This window comes from Haemorhous mexicanus, chromosome 23 (genome assembly GCF_027477595.1).
Source record: "Haemorhous mexicanus isolate bHaeMex1 chromosome 23, bHaeMex1.pri, whole genome shotgun sequence".
NCBI classification, from domain to species: domain Eukaryota; kingdom Metazoa; phylum Chordata; class Aves; order Passeriformes; family Fringillidae; genus Haemorhous; species Haemorhous mexicanus.
In genome coordinates, this window is record NC_082363.1 from 7,116,360 (window position 1) to 7,132,593 (window position 16,234).

Consider the following 16,234-nt stretch of genomic DNA (forward strand, 5'->3'; position numbering starts at 1 on the left):
GGCCAACCTGGTGCCGAGAGCACCGTGTCACCGCCCAGAGCATTGAGTGCCACCTCTGGAGTTCCTGGGACGCCTCCAGGGATGGGGACTCCAGCGCCTCGCTGTGCAGCCCCTGCCAAGGCCTGGCCAGCCTTTCCACGGAGAAATTCCTGCTGGTGTCCAACCTCAAACCAGCCCTGGTGCAGCTTAAAACTCCGTCCTCATGTCCTGTCACTTGTTACGTGGAAGAAGAGAGTGGCCACTACCAGGCTGCACCCTCCTGTCAGGTTGGTGTGGAGGGTGAGCGCTGCGCCTCCTTTTCTCCAGGCTCAGCTCTTTCAGCCGCTGCTCATAGGATGTGTGGTGCAGACCCTTCCCCAGCTCCATTCCCCTTCCTCGGACACACTGCAGCCCCTCAGAGCCCTTCTAGTGGACACACTGCAGCACCCCCAGTGTCCCTCGCCAACTGAGGGGCCCAGAACTGGTCAGGGCATTCGGGGCACGGGCTCTGCAGAGCGAAGAACGCAATAATCCCTTCCCTTCCCTGCCGCTAGCCCCGATCCTGCCCGGGAATGCCCGGGACTGGAGGGATCGACGGGTGGGGCGGAGCCAATGGTGTTATGGGGCGTGGTTAAGCATGAAAACAAAATGAATTTACATATTCGTGGGCGTGGTCATATCGCCCCGCCCCGGCCGCGCTGCACGCCGGACCGGAAGCGGCGGCCGCGTGGCGAAGGCAACATGGCGGCCCCCGGGAGGAGGTGAGCGCCGCGCCGGAGGGGATCCAGGAGGGTCCCGAGGGGATCTAGGAGGGTCCCGGACACACCGGGATGAGCCTTCCCCTCACACACGCTCCTTTTTCTCCCCTCACACACGCTCCTTTTTCTCCCCTCACACACGCTCCTTTCTCCCCTCACACACGCTCCTTTCTCCCCTCACACACGCTCCTTTTTCTCCCCTCACACACGCTCCTTTCTCCCCTCACACACGCTCCTTTCTCCCCTCACACACGCTCCTTTCTCCCCTCACACGCTCCTTTCTCCCCTCACATGCTCCTCTCTCCCCTCACACGCTCCTTTCCCCCCGCAGGAAGCTGGAGGAGCTGAGCCTGGACGAGTTCCTCGCTGCCGGCTCGGACTCGGAGCATGACGGCGGCTGGGAGGAGGAGGAGGAGGAGGAGGATGAAGGCGGCCGGGCCCTTAACGGCGCTGCGAGGCAGAGGCGGCCGGGCGGGAAGGCGGCCCAGGGGCTGCAGGCACGGCCGGGCAGGTGAGAGGCGCTCAGCCGGGAGAAAAGGAGATTTTTTTGCTTTCCACAAGTCCCTGACTGGAGGGGACAGCCCCAGGTGGGGCTCTGCTCCCAGGGAACGGCCTGAGTGTCACCGGGGCAGGCTCAGCGTGGGCATCAGGAGGAATTGCTCCGTGGAAAGGGTGGTCAGGCATTGCCAGGGAGATGGTGGAGTCCCTGGAGCAGTTCTGAGGAACTGAGAAACAGATTTGTGGTGGTTTTTTCATGTGTTTCCATCCATCCCACTGCAGTCTGGTATCTTGCTGTCAAGATTTCTTAATCCTTAATGAAATGCTTTTGTCACAGCCTCAGCAGAACTCTGAGCAGTGAATGAACAGTTAATTCTCTCCCAGCAGGAAGAAGGGAAAGGCATCAGAGCACAAAGATCAGCTCTCCAGGCTGAAGGACAGAGACCCCGAGTTTTACAAGTTTCTGGAGGAGAACGATCGCAAGCTGCTGGATTTTGATGCCTCAGACAGCTCAGAGGAGGAGGAGGCTCTGCACAGACCCCCTGACACCCTCGAGGTACCTGCTGCCATCAGGGACCTCAATTCCTTGGGCAGTGTTTGTGTTCCAGTGCCAGCCCTGAGGGATTTGGGATGGAAAGGGCCTTAAACCTCATCCAGCTCCACCCCAGGCTGCTCCAAGCCCTGTCCAGCCTGGCCTTGGGCACCTCCAGGGGTGGAGCAGCCCCAGCCTCCCAGGGAGGATTTATTCCCAATATCCCATCTGAGCAATCCCTGCTTTGCACAGAGTGCTGGGAGCAGCATTCCTAGATCAGCCCTGCCTGCCTCCCTCCTCATCAGAGAGCTGGAGCCAGCCAGGGGCTGCAGAAACCCTTCCTCAGTCCCTCCTGCCTCTCTCTCTAGGAAGCCAGTGATGAGGATGAGGATGATGAAGATGAAGAGCAAGAAAAAGTCAAAAGGAAGAAAGTTTCCCTCATCCGTGTGAGCTTGAAGATGGTGGAGGAGTGGAAGAAAGCTGCCCAGGTGAGCAGGCAGCTGGAGCACACAGCACTGGAGGGTTCTCCTCCCTGCCTGTAAAAGGGTCAGCTTGGGATTTGTTCATGTGGCACAACACTCATTTATTTATCTATTTATTTATTTATTTGGTCATCTGGCACAACATGTATTAATTTATTTATTTGTTCATTTGGCACAAAATTTATTCATTTATTTATCCATTTATTTATTTATTTGTTTGGCACAAAATTTATTTATTTATTTATTTGGTCATCTGGCATGGAATTAATCTATTTATTTATTTATTTATTTATCTGTGACAAAATGCATTTATTTATTTATTTATTTGTTCATCTGGCACAATATTTATTTATTTATTTATTTGTTCATCTGGCACAATATTTATTTATTTATTTATTTGTTCACCTGGCACAAATTTTATTTATTTATTTATTTGTTCATCTGGAACAATATTTATTTATTTATTTATTCATTCATTCATTCATTCACCTGGCACAAAATTTATTCATTTATTTATCCATTTATTTATTTATTTATTCATCTGGCACAAAATGTATTAATTAATTTACTTATTGGTTCATCTGGCACAACATTTATTTATCTATTTATTTATTTATTTATTGGTTCATCTGGCACAACATTTATTTATTTATTTATTTATTTATTTATTTATTTATTTATTTATTTATTTATTTATTTATTTATTTATTGGTTCATCTGGCACAAAATTCATGTCCCAAGGCCCCAGAGCTCTTGTGCCTTCAGCTTGGCTTTGGGCTGTAAAATTCAAGTACTCCCATCCCATATGAGGGAGCAGCTGCAGAAATGTGGCTCAGAAGAGGCCAGAATGATCAAATTTGGGTTTTTTACCCTCTGGCAGCTCCAGGAGCTTTCTTAGTGCCATGTTTAGCAGTGATGGAGTAGCTGGGGGGAATGAAGCTCAAACTGGAAGCTGCTTGCAGCTGATTAATTCCTTCTCAAGCCTCAGCAATTAAAGCCAATTTGAGGGGAGGCCACAGAGTTTGTCAAGCCTGCCCTGATGCCTGAGGAGGGAGCTCTTTTTGCCATCAAATTCCCAGGGAATTCCAGTCCCCCCTGTCCCAGTCAGGAGCTCCAGGAGATCCCTTGCTTCTCCTCCTCAGCCCCCCCTTTTCTTCTTTCCCCAGAGGAACCTCACCCCAAAACTCTTCCATGAGATCACCCAAGCCTACAAGGCAGCTGTGGCCACCACCAAAGGTGACAGTGGTGGTGACCCCAGCAAGTTCCAGGTGACTGACACTGCAGGTGAGGGAAATCACCTGGGGGGAGGGGGGATGAGCCCTGGCAGGAGTTAACTCACCCTTCCACTGCACCAAGGAGCTTGTCTTGCTCTGCTGCTCGGGGGGCTTCTCCTTCAGGGCTGGGTTTGCTGCTGTTTCCTTGGGGAGATGGCCCCTGTGCCTTCTGATCTTTGATAAAAAACTGAGTATGAGGCAGACTGGGGGTTTCTAGAAGGAAATGCAGGAGTTCTGCCATGGAAATCACTGGCTTCAGTTCCTCAGGGATCCCTTTTCCCATGAGGGAAACCAGGAATTCATGGAAAATCATCTGAAATGCTTTCCTGGCTTGTTTCACCCAGTGTTCAATGCCCTGGTGTCCTTCTGTATCCGGGACCTGTTCCACCACCTGCACAAGCTGCTGCTCCCCAAAGCCCCCAAGAACAAGCTCAAGTAAGTCTGGGGGGGTTTGGGATGTTCAGGAAACCTGGGGGGAATTCCAGAGTTGCCTTTGGACCTGGGAAAGGGTGCCAGCTCACCCAAACACTGAGAGCCTGCTGGTGCTCACAGGGCTCTTCTTTTCTTCCCCCCAAGGAAGAAGGAAGCAAGGAATTGATCTCCCTGCTGGTTTTGCTGCTGAAATCTGATTTATTTGGGGTTTTTTAAAGCTAAACCAAACTCTTGCTCCTTTCCAGAATGGTTCTCCCTTCCACCAGCCCCCTCTGGGGAAAGCTACGACTGGACATCAAAGTTTATCTTGGCTGTACCATACAAGTAAGAAACATCATCATTTTCTGTTTGTGGGGTCAGTCTGTGCCTTGCTGGGCTGTTTTGGGGTGAGGCAGGTGGGGTTTGCCCCTCTGAGATTTGTGTTCATTCTTTGCCTGGGTTGTTTTGCAATTATTTGTTCCACTTAACAGTTTGGAGCTTCAGAGGATGCTTGTGTCAGAATAGGTAAGGCAGTAGAGAAGGGTTGAATTAACATTCTGGCAGCTCTCTCTCTTTTAATTTGTCTGGCAGATTAATATTTAATAGTCTTTAAAGGAGTTTGCAGTCTGAGTCCCTGCATTCTGCATCATTAACTCAGTTTTTGGTGCTGTGATCTCTGCACTTGAGGCAAACCCTGAGATGTTCTCTTGGTGACCTCACATGAGGCATCTCTGACTATGATAAAGTTCCATCCCACCCATGCACAATTTCTGGTGTTTCAGAGATGATTTGTGAATTATTTCTGGAGGAAACTCCTGCCCCCACTTTTTTTTTTTTTTTTTTTGAGATTGCTTTGTTAGCATCCCCAAATTGGAATATTAAAACCAAACCAACACTGATTCTCCAGCAGCTGAGGGAAGGGATGCCAGGAGTGACAGCAGGAGCTGCTGTGCCTCAGCTGGGAGCTGGCACAATGACTTAGCAGAAAGAGCAGTTTGATCAGGAGAGCTTTTTTCTTTTTTTTTTTTTTTCCCTCAAGCTGTGGTGCCTCTCTCCAGCAGCAGAGCATTGCAGACAAGGAAGAGCTGGGAATGCAGTCCCTGGGAGCAGTGGGAATGCAATCCCTGGGAATGCAGTCCCTGGGAGCAGTGGGAATGCAATCCCTGGGAATGCAGTCCCTGGGAGCAGTGGGAATGCAGTCCCTGGGAATGCAGTCCCTGGGAGCAGTGGGAATGCAATCCCTGGGAATGCAGTCCCTGGGAGCAGTGGGAATGCAATCCCTGGGAATGCAGTCCCTGGGAGCAGTGGGAATGCAGTCCCTGGGAATGCAGTCCCTGGGAGCAGTGGGAATGCAATCCCTGGGAATGCAGTCCCTGGGACCAGTGGGAATGCAGTCCCTGGGAATGCAGTCCCTGGGAGCAGTGGGAATGCAATCCCTGGGAATGCAGTCCCTGGGAGCAGTGGGAATGCAGTCCCTGGGAATGCAATCCCTGGGAATGCAGTCCCTGGGAACAGTGGGAATGCAATCCCTGGGAATGCAGTCCCTGGGAGCAGTGGGAATGCAGTCCCTGGGAGCAGTGGGAATGCAATCCCTGGGAATGCAGTCCCTGGGAGCAGTGGGAATGCAGTCCCTGGGAGCAGTGGGAATGCAATCCCTGGGAGCAGTGGGAATGCAATCCCTGGGAATGCAGTCCCTGGGAGCAATCCCTGCTCCTGGGCTGGCTCCTGAGAGCCCTCAGCCCCAGCCTTCACCACAGTGGGTTTTCTGGCACCATTTCTGAACAAAATCTTCTCCTTTTATTGTGTAAGGGACTTGGCCAAGCCAGTCCAGAATCCTTGCAGAGCGAGGAGGAGGGTGGGGAGGCAAATTAAATGTGGACAAAATGCCTGTGCTGCTTCCAGCAGCTGGGACTGCATCAGCCAGAGGCTCTCAGAGTCACCTGGAGCTCACCTGGACTTCAGGTTGGAGTCTGGGTTTGTCTGCAGTGAGCTGAGCTGGACAAGCTGCACACACAGAGATTTGCTTCTTGACGTTTTGTCAAAGCCTTTCCTTGAGGGAGAGTTGAGCCAAATACCCAAAGAGTTCCTGCTTCCCACTCAGGAATCCTGGAGAAATCCAGTGTGCTGCCAGGCAGCTCAGGTGATGTTCCCTTGTGCAGACTGAGGGTGAGTTTGGCCATTTTGGTGTCCTGCACTGCAGATGAACTGAGATTTTGCAGTGCCCACAAGGGAGGTGCTGTGTGATGAGCTCAGGGGCTATCAGCCATGCAGGGGCAGCAGCCTGAGCTCCCATTCCTGGGCTGAGGGACCTGCAGGGCAGCTCTTTACTCTCTGCTCCTGCCCTGATCCAGCTGTTGGGGTTTGTGTGAGCTCCTTCCTGTGAGCAGTGTTTGGAACCCGTGGAGTGCAGCTGGCACAGGGAGGGTGACAGCCCTGCCTGCCAGCTGGGGTGTTTTGCTCTCCTCCACAGCTGCTGTCCTGCCTGACAGAGGCCTCAGTGGGTGCAGCAGTCCTGCAGCACGTGAACTCCACAGTCCCATATTACCTGTCCTTCCCCAAGCAGTGCCGGGCCCTGCTCAAGGTAAGGGCACAGCTGGGATGTGCCGTTGGCACCTGAGGTGCTTTTCCCCCCCTTTCAGCTGAGCATTTGTGGTGTTTGGGCTGCATCCCCTGGCAGCCAGTCCCTTGTGGTGTTCCCTTGCTTTGCTGCTGTTCCTGCAGAGCATTCCTGCCTCTCTGCAGGTGCCACGAGGTGATGCCAGGCTGAGGTGAGTGTGGGGGTGGCTCTGTTTGTAGCTGCTGCTCCCCAGGGAGGTGTTTTGGGAAGCTGCTTCCTCCTCCCAGATGGAGGAATTGCTGCCAGGCCCTGGGAATGCCTGTGCTGCCTCTCCACTCGGGGAGCTGGGGGTGGAATATTTCTGTGGCAGCTCAGTCTCAACTGCTGAGCGTGAGCAACAACACAGGAGGTGTGGGGAGACACCCAGGGCAGCAGGGTGGCATCTGACTGCTCACTGCAAGGAGGCAGGGAAGCCCTTGGTGCTGGAGGCATGCAGGGCTGGAGGCTGGCACACCTCACAGCTGCTGCAGGCATTTCTGAGAGGGCTTTTCCAGTCCTGCAGTGAGCCCCCTCTCTGTGCTGGGCTCTTCACTGGTTGTGGGGGGCAGCAGGTGCTTCCTGCCAGGGCCAGGTGAACCTGGGGGAGGTGGAGTCACTCAGGAGAGTTCAAATGAGTGTTTAACCACACAAATAAAAGTTGTGTGTTTTTTAGAGGTGCTGGTTTTGGACTGGTTCCTTATTGATCATGGAACATCAGCTGGGGCTGTAGTGTGGTGTCCCAGTGAGAGTGTGAGGACAGAAGGACTGCCAGTGGCTGACTGACAGCACACTGTGTCACCTCTGTGTCACCTCCCTCCTGGCTGCCCTCTTGCTGGGAAGGAGGGAGGTTCAGGCCTGTGTGTGGCCAGCCAGGAGCTCTTTGTGCCTTCACTCACCTGTCTGTGTTTTATCCCAGCAAACCATCACTCTGTGGAGCACAGGGGAGGAGACAGTCAGGGTCCTGGCCTTCCTGGTGCTGAACAAGATCTGCAGGTACAAGAAGGAGGTTTACCTCAGCCCCCTGCTCAAGGTAAGCCTGGCTTAGCTGAGATCTGCCCCTTTTCTTCCTCAGGTTGTGTGCAAATACCTCAGAGCCTTGAGGTGCAGGTGAGCAGGTGCTGGAGGTGGTGCTGGCAGCCTCCAGAAAACCAAACAGGGCAGAAATTCTGTCAGGTCAGGGTGATTCCTGCTTCCCACTGCTGCCCTTCCTGCTGGGGACACAGAGCAGGGGAGATCTCTGGTGCCTGCTGAATCTTCATCCCCCAGACTCCTGGGTGCTGCATCCTCCTGAGCTGCTCTGACCTTTCAGCTGAGTCCCCAGGTGTGTTTCCTGCCTCAGTGGCACCTGGCAGGAGAGCTGTGCCCAGCCATCCCCACGTGCTCAGCCCCTCCTGCAGCCTTGTTTTATCCCACCAAACCATCGCTCTGTGGATGATTAAAAGATTAAAGCAACACTTACACTTATCTTTTACTCTTATTTTACTCTTTCTCCTCCTCTTCCCCTCGCAGCAAATGTACATTGCCTTTGTGAAGAGCTCCAGGTTCTTCACACTCAGCTCCACACTGCAGCTTCTGCCAAGCAGTGGTGGGCACATGTCCAGGCTAAACCCACTCCTGTCTCCCCTGGAGAAGGGACAGGCTGGGTTATTCCTTTCTGTGATCAAAGCAGCACTTCAGCCCTGCTTTGGGGTTAAATATAAGCAAAACCTTACAGGAGAAAGGCCTTGTAAAACCTAGTTTAGGCCTTACTAAGGGACTAGGAGTATTCTGATGGGAATCTAGCTAAGCTAGCCTGGTGCGTTCCCATAAGAATCAAATCCTATAACAGTGAAAATCTGCTTATTCTCCTGAGAAAGAATTCCAAGGCTGTAACTGTTAACAGCACCTGTGAAAACTGTCCTGAGTCATTAAAAGAAAAATATAAGCAATATCTGCAAAGAGACACAAACATGTAACCACCTCTAGTGAAGTAACCAATCAGTCAAGGTAACAACTAATTAGCAACCAATTAGAATTAGGAACAATTCTTATAGAAAACTCTGTAAATTCAGGCAAAGATTAATTCACTGCTTTATATTCATTATTTATATTAAATAATGATTTCTATATTATTTATATTAATATATTAAATATTTATAATTAATTTCCTTCTTAGATTATAATTAGTTCATTTCTTTCACTGCTTGAAGAAGAGTGTGCCTCTTCAGTGTCTAACCTGAGCTCACAGGGGCAGATTGGTCACACTGGGAGGGGCAGAGGAGTCCCAGAATGCTTTTACTCTTATCTTACCCTTATCTTTTACTCTTATTTTACTCTTCCTCCTCCTCTTCCCCTCGCAGCAAATGTACATTGCCTTTGTGAAGAACTCCAGGTTCACCTCTCCCAACGTGCTGCCCATGATCAACTTCATGCAGAGGACGCTGACGGAGATGCTGGCCCTGGACAGCCCCACCTCCTACCAGCACAGCTTCATCTACATCCGCCAGCTGGCCATCCACCTGCGCAGCGCCATGACCCTCAGGAAGAAGGTGGGCACCCTCCTCATCCTCCTGGGGCTCCCTGCCACGGGGCTGGGCAGGGTTACAGGCACAAAGAGGGGATTTAGTGCGTGGCCTTGGCAGGAAACGCCTCGGGCAGGACAGCAGCCTGCTGGAGGCTCTGTCAGTGCTGAGGAAGGAATGTTAGACCTAGGCTTTGGGTTAGGGTTAGGGTTACCCCTAGGCTTAGGCTTTGGGTTAGGGTTACACCTTGGGTTAGGGTTAGGGTTACACCTAGGGTTAGGCTTTGGGTTAGGGTTAGGGTTAGGGTTACACCTAGGGTTAGGGTCAGGGTTACACCTAGGCTTAGGGTTAGGGTTACACCTAGGGTTAGGCTTTGGGTTAGGGTTAGGGTTAGGGTTACACCTAGGGTTAGGGTCAGGGTTACACCTAGGCTTAGGGTTAGGGTTACACCTAGGGTTAGGCTTTGGGTTAGGGTTACACCTAGGGTTAGGCTTTGGGTTAGGGTTACACCTAGGGTTAGGCTTTGGGTTAGGGTTACACCTAGGGTTAGGCTTTGGGTTAGGGTTACACCTAGGGTTAGGCTTTGGGTTAGGGTTACACCTAGGGTTAGGGTAGGGTTAAACCTAGGGTTAGGCTTTGGGTTACACCTAGGGTTAGGATTAGGGTTACACCTAGGGTTAGGGTTAGGGTTATACCTAGGCTTTGGGTTAGGGTTAGGGTTACACCTAGGGTTAGGGTTAGGTTAGGGTTAGGGTTACACCTAGGGTTAGGGTTAGGGTTACACCTAGGGTTAGGGTTAGGGTTACACCTAGGGTTAGGGTTAGGGTTACACCTAGGTTTAAGGTTAGGGTTACACCTAGGGTTAGGCTTAGGGTTAGGTTAGGGTTAGGGTTACACCTAGGGTTAGGGTTAGGGTTAGGGTTACACCTAAGGTTAGGGTTAGGGTTACACCTAGGCTTAGGCTTAGGGTTAGGGTTACACCTAGGCTTAGGCTTTGGGTTAGGGTTAGGGTTACACCTAGGGTTAGGCTTTGGGTTAGGGTTACACCTAGGCTTAGGCTTTGGGTTAGGGTTACACCTTGGGTTAGGGTTAGGGTTACGCCTAGGCTTAGGCTTTGGGTTAGGGTTACACCTAGGCTTAGGGTCAGGGTTACACCTAGGCTTAGGCTTTGGGTTAGGGTTACACCTAGGGTTAGGGTTAGGGTTACACCTAGGGTTAGGGTTAGTGTTACACCTAGGGTTAGGGTCAGGGTTACACCTAGGCTTTGGCTTTGGGTTAGGGTTACACCTAGGGTTAGGGTTAGGGTTAGGGTTACGGTTACACCTAGGGTTTGGGTTAGGGTTAGGGTTACAACTAGGGTTAGGGTTAGGGTTATACCTAGGCTTTGGCTTTGTGTTAGGGTTTCACCTAGGGTTAGGGTTAGGGTTACACCTAGGCTTAGGGTTAGTGTTAGGGTTAGGGTTGGGTTAAGGTTAGGGTTACAACTAGGGTTAGGGTTTTTAAAACCACAAATCCATGGGCCCCAAGAACACTTTAGCTGCAAAAGTCCTGCCCAGTGGAGCACAAAAGTGCCACAGCATGGCTTCCCCCCCTGCATTTTCCTTTAACCAGCCTTAGCCCTCGGCTGGTTCACTGCCCAGGCCTAAGCCACCCTGGGGTGTTGCAGCTCCCCAGCAAATCTGGGGCATTTAATTGATTTTACAAAGCAGCTGAGAGCTTGGGGAGCAGCCCTGGTTTCAGTCACCTCCAGTCTGACCTGGGAAATCTGAGTCAGATTGCTAATCCTGGATTTAGCCCTGTTTAGCAAAACAGACCCCACAGATTAGTTGTTGAGCTGCCCCCAAACAGGGCAGGGTTGGTGCCCAGCTAAATCTCCTGGCTGGTCAGACATAGGGATAAATAAGCAGAGATAAATGAAGTCTGGGCTGCAGATCCCCTAATTGGATTGCACTGGCTTCTTACACCCTCAGTTGTGGCCCAGACAAGGAGTAAATCCACTTGATTTCACAGCTGGGGGGGCTCGTGGCCCTTCAGATGGGCATGCACCCCCAAAATGTCCAAATGCAAGCCCTAAGCCTGTCTGAATGGGGCAGGGGATGGTGCTGGAAGGTGATTACCAGAGCAGATTGCTCGTCTGCTCTGTGCAGGAGAAGCTGAGAAAATCTTTCTGGTGCATCTCAGTGACCTGGGGAGAGCTGGCACAGCCCTGCCACGTCCAGCTGTGCCTTGGCTCAGGGCCCTCTGCAAGGTTTGGCCCAGTGGCTGCAGCTACAGATTCTGTGCCTGTCTCAGACTTGTGCATCCTGCTGCTCCGTGCAGGAGAGACGAGCTGGGCCTTGGAAGTCTGGGAAAAAACCTCCAGGGGGGCTGAGGCACCTTGTGAGTGCAGTCTGCTCTGGGTTTGGGCAACACTGCAGAGCTGAGGGAAGGGTTTCCTTCAGGCACTCCTGCTCCAGCTGGGCTTTTATTCACTGTGGCACTCAGAGCTGCTGCAGCCCCTGCCCAGAGTCTTGAAAGCCATGTCCTGGCTGTGCTGCTGAGCCAGGCTGGGTCACTGTCACTGTGTCACAGTGTCACTGCTGTCACTGTCACTGCTGGCCTGCTGCAGTGGTTCTGCTGCTAACCAAGCTGCAAGTTTGCTCTCTGCTCTGCTGCCTGGCACTTCCACCCTGCAGTTACCAAAAATGAAGCTGTCCTGAGTGGTGCCTTCCCCAAAAGTGCAGGGCTGATCCTCTGCTCCCATACCCAGCTCAGGATTCCCCAAAAGTGCTGGGTTGATATTTGCTCCAGTGCCCAGCTCAGGATTCCCCAAAAGTGCTGTTCTGATCCTCTGCTCCCGTGCCCAGCTCAGGATTCCCTGTCCCTGGCCACATCCCAGTGCCTGCTGTGAGGCTGGGAACTTTTCCTTCTCAAAGCAGCCACACTGGAGCACAGCAGCCTGGTTTTATTCACTTTATTTCCTTCAGGCACTGGCTGGCACCAGTGAACTTGCTGCCCTGGGAATGGCAGCTCCAGTGCTGTTATTCCTGCCTGGACATTGCAGTGTGCTGGAGCAGAGTGAGCACCTGTCAAATGCCACATTTTCACATTCCTGCCTTTGTTTTTTTTTCCCTTTTCCCTGCAGGAGAACTTCCAGTCAGTCTATAACTGGCAGTACATCCACTGCCTGTACTTCTGGTGTCGAGTTCTCAGCACCATCCACCCCAGTGAGGTCATGGAGCCCCTCATCTACCCCTTGACACAGGTCATTATTGGCTGCATCAAGTGAGTGGAATTCCTCATTCTTTTTGCTCTGCCTTGGTGTGTTATCTTACAGTTCTGTGATTTGGATTTAACCATGAATGGTCTCAAAGCTGCTTTTAATTGAAATTTTCCAGCCCAAGATGTGTGTGAGGAGCTGTTCAGGGGGTGACAGAGTTGTGGGTTATTCTTTCTTCTTTATACAAGAAAAGTCTCAGGCTGAATAACCTGGGCAGATTATCTTGTAAGTGGGAGGAGAATGATCTGCCTTGCTTCAGAAAATCCCCATCTGCAGCTCTGTAAATGCATTTAGAAGCTGCATTTTTGGTGCCTGTTTGTTGGGACTGCAAGGAGTGGGGCACAGTTGTTATTTTCAGGATGTCTGCTGAGAATTCCCTGCTCCCATCCGTTCAGATGGATGAAATGTTTGTGCCCTGAGGTGCCTGTTAACATCAGCATTGAGGGAATTTGGGGATCTCTGGTGATCTCCCAAATCCTGTTAGCTCTGCTAACCAGATTCCCAGCTCTAAGCCCAGCTCTGGAGGAGCTCCCCACGGTGATGGAGATAAGCAGATTTAAACGATCAGATAAGAGGATGCAAACATCCCCCTGGCACCCCCTGCTCTGGGATGGATCCAGGCACCCTCCTCCCTGTCCAGCACATCACTCAGGGGCTGGGGACAGGGGCATGGGGTGAGGCCCAGCAGGGATTTAGCAGCTTGGCATGAGCTGCAGGAGCTGCCTGGCGAGGCTCTGGAGGTTTGGGAACCCCCCCAGGTGGGTTTGGGGTGACCTCAGTGTGGCCTTCCCGGAGCTGAAGGAGCTACAAGGGAGATGGAGAGAGCATTTCCAAAGGATGGAGGGACAGGACAGGGAATGCCTTCAGATACAAAACAGTTCCTGCTCCTAAGGGTGGGGAGGCCCTGGGATGGGTGTCCCACCCCTGGCAGTGTCCAAGGCCAGGCTGGACAGGACTTGGGGCAGCCTGGGACGGTGCAAGGTGTCCCTGCCCATGGACTGGATGAGCTTTAAGTCCCTTCCAACCCAAACCATTCCAGGATTCTGTGCTTCCAGCGTTAGGAAGACAGAGTCAGAGCCCACCTGGATCCCCTCAGAGCCAGGCTGGGCTGTGAAGGAGGCAGGGGGTCAGCTGTAGGGGGCTCTGTGAGACAGGCACTGTGTTTTTATTCAATATTTTTATTTTTTAATTTTTGTTTACTATTTTTATTTTATTTATTTAATATTTTATTCTTTTTGTTTAATATTTTTATTTTAATTTATTTTCATTAATATAGTTATTTTTATTTATTTTTATTTAATATATTTATTTTTATTTAATATTTTATTTTTGTTTAAATTTTATTGATATTTATTTTTATTTAATATATTTTTATTTCTTTTACTTTAATATTTTTAGTCTTTTATATAACAATTTATTTATTTTTATTTAATATTCTTTATTAATTTTTATTTATATTTATTTAATTTTTATTGATATTTATTTTTATTTAATATATTTATTTTTATTTCTTTAATATTTTTAGTCTTTTATATAACATTTTATTTATTTTTATTTAATATTCTTTATTTAATTTTATTGATATTTATTTTTATTTAATATATTTATTTTTATTTCTTTTACTTTAATATTTTTAGTCTTTTTATTTAACATTTTATTTATTTTTATTTGATATTCTTAATTTAATTTTTATTTCTATTTATTTTTATTTAATATATTTATTTTTATTTCTTTTACTTTAATATTTTTAGTCTTTTATATAACATTTTATTTTTTTTATTTAATATTCTTTAATTTTTATTTCTGTTTATTTTTATTTAATATATTTATTTTTATTTCTTTTACTTTAATATTTTTATTCTTTTTATTTAACATTTTATTTATTTTTATTGAATATATTTAATTTATTTTTATTTAATATTTAAAATATATTTAATATTTTAATTATTTTTATTTTTATTTAATATTTAAATTTTAATATTTAATTTTTTTCTCTTTATTTACTATTTAAATTCTAATTCATTTCTTTCTGTCTGTTCTCCCTGCCCAGGCTGGTGCCAACGTCTCGGTTCTACCCGCTGCGCATGCACTGCATCCGCGCCCTCACGCTGCTGTCCCAGAGCACCAGGACCTTCATCCCCGTGCTGCCCTTCATCCTGGAGGTGGGTTGGACCCTGGGGTCCCCCTCTGCTGGGTCCCTGCAGCCCCCAGCAGGCAGCCCAGCCTGCTGAGGGATGGAGACAGAGCTCAGCTGGAGCTGCCTGGGTGCAGAGTGCCCTGCCCGGGGAATTCAGAGCTGCAGGACTCCCCATCTGCTGCTGGGTGCCCTGCCCGGGGAATTCAGAGCTGCAGGACTCCCCATCTGCTGCTGGGTGCCCTGCCCGGGGAATTCAGAGCTGCAGGACTCCCCATCTGCTGCTGGGTGCAGAGTGCCCTGCCCGGGGAATTCAGAGCTGCAGGACTCCCCATCTGCTGCTGGGTGCCCTGCCCAGGGAATTCAGAGCTGCAGGACTCCCCATCTGCTGCTGGGTGCAGAGTGCCCTGCCCGGGGAATTCAGAGCTGCAGGACTCCCCATCTGCTGCTGGGTGCCCTGCCCGGGGAATTCAGAGCTGCAGGACTCCCCATCTGCTGCTGGGGTCATCTCTTGGCGAAGGCACAGCGGTTCCTGACTGCAGACAGTGGGAAATGGGAGAAAAAACCACTTCAGGAATGAAAAAACCTTCTTTAGGATGATGTGTGTGAGGCCTTAGCTTGGCTTGGGGCTGGCACTGAGGAGGAGGAGGGACGCAGTGCTGGGACGAGGGCCTGACTCAGCCAGCCTCAGTCCTCAACAAGTTCCCTTGGAGCAGAGGTTTGTGGTCTGGGGGTGTTGCAAAGGTCCCCTGCAAACCACATCCTCAGCCTGTGGAATGTTCATGAACCTCCTGCTCTGGCCTGGTGGCTGTGCCATCCCCTGCTTCCTTCCTGCGTGTCTGAAACCCTGCCAGCCCCCTTCTGGGGCACAGCCATCTCCCCTCGGGTCATGGTGCTCAGGGGGAGGGTCCCCTTTGCCTTTTAGTGCTCTGAGAGACAAAACTCACAGCCTCCCCCTCTGCATTCTGGCCCTGACACCTTCTCCCTCATCTGGGTGGCAGGCCCCAGCCAGGGGCTGCCATTCTGCACCCTGGTGCTCCTCAGGTGTTGCCCTCATCACCCTCAGGTGTTACCCTCATCACCCTCAGGTGTTACCCTCATCACCCTCAGGTGTTACCCTCATCACCCTCAGGTGTTACCCTCATCACCCTCATCACCCTCAGGTGTTACCCTCATCACCCTCAGGTGTTCCCACTCAGCACCATGATCACCCTCAGGTGTTCCCCCTTTGCCCTGATCACCCTCAGGTGTTCCCACTCAGCACCATGATCACCCTCAGGTGTTCCCACTCTGCCCTGATCACCCTCAGGTGTTCCCACTCAGTCCCCTGATCACCCTCAGGTGTTCCCCCTTTGCCCTGATCACCCTCAGGTGTTCCCACTCAGCACCATGATCACCCTCAGGTGTTCCCCCTTTGCCCTGATCACCCTCAGGTGTTCCCACTCAGCACCATGATCACCCTCAGGTGTTCCCACTCTGCCCTGATCACCCTCAGGTGTTCCCACTCAGTCCCCTGATCACCCTCAGGTGTTCCCCCTTTGCCCTGATCACCCTCAGGTGTTCCCACTCAGCACCATGATCACCCTCAGGTGTTCCCACTCTGCCCTGATCACCCTCAGGTGTTCCCACTCAGCACCATGATCACCCTCAGGTGTTCCTACTCAGCACCATGATCACCCTCAGGTGTTGCCCTCATCACCCTCAGGTGTTGCCCTGATCACCCTCAGGTATTCCCCCCAGTCCCCTGATCACCCTCAGGTGTTCCCAAATCCCTGTGGAGCCCCTTACCCCCCCCTCCTGAGGTGTGCCA

General features: G+C 50.6%; 1 protein-coding gene across 4 annotated transcripts in view; it reads left to right on the plus strand.

Annotated features, from left to right (window-relative positions):
- The first annotated feature begins 681 nt into the window (after window positions 1–681).
- Window positions 682–16,234, plus strand: part of NOC2L (NOC2 like nucleolar associated transcriptional repressor) — a 29,427-nt gene continuing 13,874 nt past the window's right edge. For 2 of the 4 annotated variants that reach the window (XM_059866974.1, XM_059866975.1), the window contains exons 1-12: window positions 682–740; window positions 1,069–1,248; window positions 1,620–1,791; window positions 2,136–2,255; window positions 3,416–3,533; window positions 3,868–3,958; window positions 4,201–4,279; window positions 6,405–6,515; window positions 7,447–7,560; window positions 8,870–9,058; window positions 12,156–12,295; window positions 14,341–14,452. In XM_059866974.1, coding sequence (XP_059722957.1) covers window positions 721–740; window positions 1,069–1,248; window positions 1,620–1,791; window positions 2,136–2,255; window positions 3,416–3,533; window positions 3,868–3,958; window positions 4,201–4,279; window positions 6,405–6,515; window positions 7,447–7,560; window positions 8,870–9,058; window positions 12,156–12,295; window positions 14,341–14,452 — 1,446 coding nt within the window. In that variant the 5' untranslated portion in view covers window positions 682–720. The remainder of the gene's footprint in view (window positions 741–1,068; window positions 1,249–1,619; window positions 1,792–2,135; window positions 2,256–3,415; window positions 3,534–3,867; window positions 3,959–4,200; window positions 4,280–6,404; window positions 6,516–7,446; window positions 7,561–8,869; window positions 9,059–12,155; window positions 12,296–14,340; window positions 14,453–16,234) is intronic. The other 2 variants (XM_059866976.1, XM_059866977.1) reach the window with 1 other exon arrangement.